This window comes from Brachyistius frenatus, unplaced genomic scaffold (assembly GCF_029030835.1).
Source record: "Brachyistius frenatus isolate BFR_SWC_R1_liver_20210118 unplaced genomic scaffold, ASM2903083v1 Contig_22, whole genome shotgun sequence".
Taxonomy (NCBI): Eukaryota; Metazoa; Chordata; class Actinopteri; family Embiotocidae; genus Brachyistius; species Brachyistius frenatus.
Window position 1 is genome coordinate 550,227 of NW_027210621.1, and position 8,022 is coordinate 558,248.

The 8,022-nt window shown below is 45.9% G+C and overlaps 1 protein-coding gene across 2 annotated transcripts; it reads left to right on the forward strand.

Moving 5' to 3' along the window:
* Positions 1 to 1,396: 1,396 nt before the first annotated feature.
* p2ry10 (P2Y receptor family member 10) lies at positions 1,397 to 7,650 on the forward strand. Of its 2 annotated transcripts, none has more exons than XM_069696792.1 (5): positions 1,397 to 2,865; positions 3,054 to 3,266; positions 5,211 to 5,475; positions 5,565 to 5,745; positions 6,334 to 7,650. In XM_069696792.1, exons 3-5 carry the CDS (start codon positions 5,300 to 5,302, stop codon positions 7,261 to 7,263), a joined length of 1,287 nt encoding a protein of 428 aa, XP_069552893.1. In that variant the 5' UTR covers positions 1,397 to 2,865; positions 3,054 to 3,266; positions 5,211 to 5,299; the 3' UTR covers positions 7,264 to 7,650. The 2 variants fall into 2 exon arrangements, with proteins under 2 accessions (XP_069552893.1, XP_069552894.1); XM_069696793.1 differs by having other exon boundaries at positions 3,206 to 3,266.
* The last annotated feature ends 372 nt before the right edge of the window (positions 7,651 to 8,022 follow it).

Sequence of the window (8,022 nt, forward strand, 5' to 3'; positions counted from 1 at the left end):
CCGGAAAGGTGCCTCAGATCCGGTCCAGTGGGCGGAGCAGTGCCAGCGGGCGGTTGAGAAGGTAAAACAGGCTCTCTGTGGGGAACCACTTCTCCACACCCCTAACTTCTCTCTCCCCTTTACTCTGCAGACTGATGCGTCGAACAGAGGGCTGGGGGCCATTTTGTCCCAGGAGGTGCGGGGGTGGACCGCCCTGTTGTGTACATCAGCCGGAAGTTATCGGAGAGGGAGGCCAGGTACAGCACAGTGGAGAAGGAGTGCCTGGCCATCCGGTGGGCGGTCGACTCCCTGCGGTACCACCTGCTGGGATGCTCATTCACCCTCTGTTCAGACCACGCTCCGCTGCAGTGGCTCCACCGCATGAAGGATGCCAACGCCCGGATCACTCGGTGGTATCTGGCGTTACAGCCTTTTAACTTCAAGGTGATCCATCGGCCGGGGGCGCAGATGACTGTGGCCGACTTCCTCTCCCGCTCTCTGGTTGGGGGGGAGGGGGGGGGGAAGTAGGTTAGGCCGGATGGCTCCCCGGCCTAAGTCGGGCGGTGGGGTGTGGTTAGCTCAGCTGCAGGGGGTAGAGAGTGGGAGGAGTGGTTCAGGGAACGGTGCCGGGCAGGTGTAATGAGCGCAGCTGAGCCGAATACGAACTGATGAGCACAGCTGAGCTGGATGTGGACTGATGAGCACTCCCCTAATAAAGGGGAGCAGGGAGAAGGAGGAAGAGGAGAAGCGGCTGCACGAAGACATTGGTGTATGGGCCGGGCAAATAAAGGCATTTTACACCCGAACGTACGACTGAGCTGATCTGTGTCCAGGAGAGACCCCGGTAGCACCAACCTTGCTACAGCAGCCAGTTGGGAAACAGGACATGATGGTAAAAATAGGCCCCTAGATTGATTCAAATGTGAACTTTCCTGTTAACAACCAAGCGAATGAGCTTGATAGCTGATTAAACGAGCTATCTTCATCTTTTCCAAGTCTTCAGTGGATGGAAGGATAAACAGTAGCAGAGGGAGAAAACACCACAGCACAGAAAACTATCGCTACTGACGAGCTTCAGTGTCTTCCCATCTTGCTAGCATCTTAGCTGAGCTCTTCCAGTTCAGCAGTTCACCAACTAGTCCTGCAGGTTGTGCCCATGTCACCAAGCCTCCAGCAGTAGTGCTAAGGACCAGCAGCAGGGTCATCTTTCTATGTCTGTGTGCATACGGCAGGCTTCTGCTGGAGAAGGGAGCTGATTTCTGTCTGTAGTGTTTCCCACAACGCTAGTACAAGCTGTTTATTCAGAGTTAAAGATCTGTGGCCTTAGTTGGGAATGTAATCAGCCTCTATAGCTGCTGTAGTGGGATGTACAGAAAATGTAGCTGTCCTCCCAGGCCTCTCTGGTTGTGTGGATGGGGTCAAACGTGTAGCAGAGAGGAGGATGACCATAAGGGAGTGGATTGAAAGAAGGGCAGGACATAAGAAGTGTGGGAGTGCAGAAGTATGCAGCAGCTCGCCTTTACCCCTTCAGTGGTTTATGTCCAGAATGGTGCTTCAATTTTGCAACAGAAGACACTGATCTGCTTCCTAATGTGTCTTTAAAAGGAGCCGTCTGCCCTTCTGAATGCAGAAGAACATATTTCACAATGTAGCTGGGTAAACGCTGAGTAGTGGCCTGTTGTGACATCTAGTGGCCGCAAGTTGGAACAAAGACAGTTGGAGACAGCAGACTAAACTAAACACCACTGACCTTTCACTTTTACATGTGAAAGGTCATTAAGTTCTTCTTGTTTGTTGCTGGTCTGCTCGTTGCAGCTCTGTATTGACCTGCGTGTATGGAGGTCATCCAGACTGTTGCAGTAAGTGCCTGGCACAGCGTGAGAACCTGCATTAAGTCATCTTCTCTGGGTGGGACCTCATGGTGTGAAACTAACCAGACGGATGAACTTTTGCTGAATGATGGTTTTGCATGCTCGAGGCACGTGAAGACTTTTTCTTCAAGATGCAACACGGGTAAAACCTCAAACACGTGGTTAAAGCACAACATAACACTTTTCAAAGCCAGTAGCTGCTAAAAAATGGAAATCAAATCCAGTCTTTTTCAAGCTCCAGGATTTAAAGCTCATCACCTACACCTTTCAATATTTCTGTTATGATGAACAACTAATTTAAAAAAAAAAGGAAGTGTTGCATCTGATTGCGGAAGCAGATGAGTGCCTGTAGTTTTGGCACAACTGCAAACATTGCAGGCTGCCATGAGACATGTACAATTTCATTCCTGTATAGCAGTGGAGATGGGTACATGCACAACATTCCTCACCTTATATAACACCTGATTCAGAAATCTGCAAAAGTTTCAGAGGTAAGAAAATCTTGTCTCCTCGTTTGTTCGTCTTCTTTTAAAATCAGCTCTTTACCAGTAAGTGTGGTAATTTTGCTTCTCAACCACATGTTTGCCTACATATCACATCTCCGAATTTTTGGCTTAGTTGCTAGGGACCCAGTGACGTAACAAATGGCAGAAAAACACTCATGCGAGAGGGCAGAGCTTCCCTTTCCTCTCATCACTCTGCAACCGAACGTCAAGTCGCATGTAAAAACAGCCCACACGGATGCTACAGATTCAAACCACATCACTGATGGGTTGATGTGGACTTTACATTCACACATTGACAGGTTCTGGTTTCTGCTGCAACAGTGCACCAGGGAGACACTGCTGCTGCTGACCCTGTTTGCTATTGTACATCTCGAGGAGGTGGAGGAGTGTGTGTTTTGCAGAGCAGTGTGAAGCTGCTGGAGTATGCGGTCGCCGGTGTTCCCTGCAGATCTCTGACCTCTCCCAACCGTCCGTGCTGATCATTTAGAGAGGAGGCACAGAAAAACAAGGTAATGATGCACTTTTTGTTCATAGAAATAATGTCTGCAGGACCGTCATGCTGTCATGTCAAAGTCATGCCTCACATTTTGCTGATGACGGGGTTTGTGATCAAATCTTTCCTTTAGCATTCAGGAAATGGACAGTCTACACCTTTTCTCCTTATCTCACCCCTGTTCATAACTTCCTTCAATTCAAGTCTCAGGGCAGACTTGGACAACTTTCACTCTGACGTTACTCAGGTAACGTGAGGCGGTCTGCTGGCTGAGTGTAGCGGAGCCTCAGTGACCAGTAGGATAAACAACGGTTCCAAAAACATGTCCCTCTTTCTGTTCCTCTTGTGGTCGGCAGAGGAAGGGTGTGGACTTGTCTTGATGGCAGTAGGAAGGGTGATGTCTCACTGATAAGCAGCGTAAATGCTCCCTCTTTCTTTCACACGTTTCCTGCTGCAACCTTTAGAAATGTCTGATTTATAGTAGTTGTTATCAGTACTTTTAACTCTGTTTAATGTGGCACCTCGCAAATAAAATATCAAGCTATAATTTGATGAATCGTGAAATAACTGGAGAAAAAAACTGCCGTGTGAGCTTACTGTGCATTTCCTGTTTCAGTTGGAACTAACATACATTTTATATTTAATTTATTTCCTCTCAGAAACTTTATGTAATATTTGGGAACCACCTTCTAATAATTGCAGTAAATTGCAACTAATGGCTTTATTAATATTTAATAACCGTTTAGATATGAGCCATCAGTACAAACAGATTTTGGGATGCCAGGTTGTGAAAAATTGAACTGGTGACTGTTTGTTTTCCACCAGCATGAAGACTTGCTTTTATCTCGGGTTCATTAGGAAACCACTCAATGTGGGTTCTTCGACCACTCGTCAGAAAGAGGCTGCATAAACTCTATTTGTCCATAAATCCCAATAAAGTTCACAGAAGACCAATTAAAAAAAAAATCAATTTTTCAAAATTAAAGCAACAAGTCAAACTCTTAGACGTGGATCCTACTTATCACTTCATGGTAATGACATCATCAGGGTTTTTATTTTTTGAAGCAGACGTGTCTTCAAAAGCAAAAAGATGTCTTAAATTGGTGGAATGTCCTTTTAATGAGGTATTAACAATACATTTTTTTGATTTTGATACACTTTATTAATCCCCGAGGGGAAATTTCTTCACTACAGCAGGGGGGCTCTCAGGGGGGAGCTGCTGCAGCAGGCTGCCACTAGCACAGCGCCAGGTAACCTGACCTGAGGTGCATGTTTTTTGGATGATGGGAGGAAGCCGGAGAACCCGGAGAGAACCCATGCAAGCACAGGGAGAACATGCAAACTCCGCACAGAAAGGCCCAGGACCGGATTCGAACCCGGAACCTTTTTTGCTGTGAGGTGACAGTGCTAACCACTGCACCACCGTGCTGCCCAATTAATTACATGTTCTACTTAAAAGCAATAAAGCACAAAAATTTGAATTATAGCGGGTTTTTTTCAGCAATATTTTAATGAATTTTGCTAATAATTGAAGTTAGGACCCCAGAAGAGTCCCTTCTGTCTGCATTTGTAAATGTAAAGAAGTTGTTAATAACTGGATTTGAACACAGATGACCTGCTGCTCTTCTGCACAGTTCAGTATTTCTTAAAGAATCTTTGATCTTCATTAAACACTGGAGCTGTGGTTAAAAAGATGAAGTACGTGTCACACTGTAGATGGGTGAACACCTGCCAGAGAGGGTTGGGGGTGTTGCTTTGCCAGCTGCGGAGTCCGATTCTACGAACATAAACTTTCAGTTTCAACTTTTAAGCCAACAAGACAAGAAGTTATTACAAATGTTACAACTAGCTTCGAATGATACATGAGATCAAACCCCCTGCATTGCTGCTAATAATACTGCAAACGATTGTGAGATGGTACAATGCTAAACATACAGTAGAAATCCAATTTATTTATGTTTAACTGTTTCTTTAGATTTACCTGATTTTCAATAGGACTTTGGTGTGACATTAACCATACTGGTGTGATGATACTGTCGAGAACATCTTCATAGTGATGTTTACATTGTGCTGCATTTACCCAGTTTAGAGTCAAACAATTCAATAACAACAGAGCTAACTTTGTAAGTGGAGGAAGATTTTGCAATTCAATCAAAAGCCACAATATTAATAGCTTATAACCAATCTATGATGCATTATTAACTAATTTATTACTTTTAAAGATCCATTAATAACAACCTTTAAAGCGCACCTTATGAAAGCAGTACCAACAACTTGGTAACCGATAAACTGTTATATGTATATGTACAGTATATGGATATACACTTCCCATAACATGAAACTCTGCCTTTTCTTTTCCAGGTGTTATGGGTGTCTTCATATAAATATGAAGAACTGATCAAAACAAAGGTCTGTTTAGTTATGCCATCAGTGTCATTGTGAGAAAAACAATGAGTCTGAATACTCCCAGGTTGGGGGACGGGTCCCCGGCCAACCACTGTGGCCACAATCTGACGAGCTGGGAAGAGAGCATGGACACGATGTACACCTACTTCTACCTGCTGCTCTTCATCCCCGGGCTGCTGCTCAACACCACGGCTCTCTGGGTCCTCTGCAGGCACATTAGGTACACACACATGTATATCAAAGTCAGACATATACAAAGCATCAAATATGTTTTGGCAGTAGCTAACTCTCCTGTATGTCGTTAAACAGCAAGAAGACCAAAACGGTGATCTTCATGATAAACCTGGCCCTGGCAGACCTGGTCCACATCCTGTCTCTGCCCCTCAGGATCTATTATTACTTCACACACACCTGGCCCTTCGGACGGAGCCTCTGCTTGTTCTGCTTCTACCTGAAATATCTCAACATGTACGCTGCTATAGTGTTCCTGGTAAGCAGGCTGTTTAGTATAACATACTATAATATAATCCTGGAATGTCCTCATGATACTCACAATGAGGAAACAAGGAAATTCAAATGAAAACTTTACAAATTCTTTTCCACTTCGTCAAACATCATTGCACAACTTCTTTTTATTTTATTTTAAATGTCACTTTGGGACATAGACTGTATAAAAAGTTGATGTACCTTCCGAGTCTGAAAAATGAAGCCAATGTGGAAGTGCTTTAAGCTGCAATAACACCGGGTGCCGCTACAGGTTGTCTCCAAAAAGCTTCCATAGACTCCCATTCAACTGGTCTCTTAAAATTCTAAGTCAATAAAATTTCTCTACGAGTTATTTCGGTTTTGCCAGCTAAAGTCACTCCTTCTCATTAGTTTTCTGGCAGTCAGCTCGACCAAATATGGTGACTGTGGAACTAGTAAGATGGCACCATCCAAAATCCTAACTTGAGACAAACCGGTGGGTGACGTCACCGCTGGTTGCCGCTTGCTTTGGGAACAGTCCCAGTTCTCTGAGCTGTTTTACTTCCCGTGCCTCAAAATGTAGAAGATAATTCTCATGTTTGTATTTTTTCAGGTGTGTATCAGCTTGCAGAGGTGTGTCTTCCTGCTGGATCCGTTCTCTGCTCGTCGATGGCGGCGGCGCTACGATCTGCTGATCAGTCTCGTAGTGTGGGTGGTGGTCGGTCTGGCCTGCTCGCCTTTCATCCTGATGCGCAGCAGCAGCAACAGCAGCAGCAGCAGGAGTCTTGACGTCGGTGTACAAACAGTCACTAACATGTCCTTCACTCTGGGTGACATCTCTACCCAACAACCGTTTGGTTTCACTGAGCTCTTCACACAACCTTTGAGTTCAAGTCCCGGCAGTCTGAAGCCAGACTCCCACAGAGAGGGCTGCTTTAAAGACCTGCCCATGCGCCACCTGCCTCTCCCTCTGGCGGTCACCATGATGGTTCTCGCCGAGCTGTTTGGTTTCTTGATTCCTTTGACCTGCATCAGTTACAGCTCCATCCACATCGCCCGCTCCCTCAACCAGAGGCAGACCCAGGATCAGCAGCCCCCCCTCACATCCTCATCACGCTGCCGGCTCCAGTCAGTCACCTCCAACAGCCTCGCGGATAAATATCAAGAAAAGCAGACAGACAGTGAGAAGCAGCGTGCCCTGCTGATGGTGCTGGGCTGCTTCGTTCTCTTTCTGTTCTGCTTCACCCCGTACCACCTCAACTTCCTGCTCTACCTGATGGTGTCGCAGGACATCGTGTCTCACTGTGCGACCAGCCTGGCCGTGCGTCAGTTCCACCCGGTGTCTCTGTGCCTGGCCAGCCTGAGCTGCTGCCTCAACCCTATCCTTTATTACTTCCTGACGGCTGAATTTCGAATGCACCTGACCAGGCGCACCTCCTCCTTCTCCTCCATGCTCCTCTCCTCCACGATCAACTCCCCGACCCAGTGTCCTGCGCAGCACAGTCTCATGAGGATAGAGAGTAGCAGCTCCGGCAGGGAGTAGGACTTTTTTTGTCTCCCTCTAGTGATGACAGAGCTCAACAGGACAAACAGATCCATGATGGACTCTGGTGAACCTGAAACACAGACTGACAAGAGCCAAGCGGGACAAGATGATTTAACATAATGCAGTTGCCTGAATACCTGCATGTGAAGAGCCTGGATGCTCTAAAGTCAGGAGGACATTGCTTTAGAATTAAAAAATTAAAAAAAAAAAAATGCTGAAATGAGTCCATGAGTGTTTTGAAAGTTGTGTTAATTTTACTTTGTGTGTCTCCTGTGTACAGTCTGAGTAAAACACAGCAACTTAAAATAAGCTATATCACATAAGCTGTGTGTACGTGCATGTTCACTTACTGTAAATAAAAGCTATACTTTCTGTCTGATCTGCTCCTGTGGTCTCTGTGTGTCTTTGTTTGAAGCTGCTTGCATGGTGAGGTTTCCTCTGGGTGTCAGGCAACAAATAAAAAAGAAAAAAAACAGGTGCCAACTCAATTTTGTTGTACTTCCTCTTCCCATGCAAAATGGTGAAGACAGCTGGCGGCATTTGAAGCAACTCGGAGAAAAACCAGTAACTGCCAGGCTCTGAGGTTAGCTTTTAAACTGACACACAGCACAGCACCACGCACCAACCTCCTCTCGCATCTGCCAAAAGCCAAATCAGGGCCAACTCTTGAGGCTACACCCGCCTGCGGGCAGATAAACGCAGCCCACCTTAGGAAAACGTGGTGTCTGATTCATCAACCGAAACATACCCACGTCT

Excerpts from the sequence above, each read along its gene's own strand:
- p2ry10 (XM_069696792.1), top strand. The coding sequence starts at position 5,300 with ATGAGTCTGAATACTCCCAGGTTGGGGGACGGGTCCCCGGCCAACCAC. Across the intron at positions 5,476-5,564 it reads GTCCTCTGCAGGCACATTAG|CAAGAAGACCAAAACGGTGA; the intron begins GTACACACACAT and ends GTCGTTAAACAG. Across the intron at positions 5,746-6,333 it reads ACGCTGCTATAGTGTTCCTG|GTGTGTATCAGCTTGCAGAG; the intron begins GTAAGCAGGCTG and ends GTATTTTTTCAG.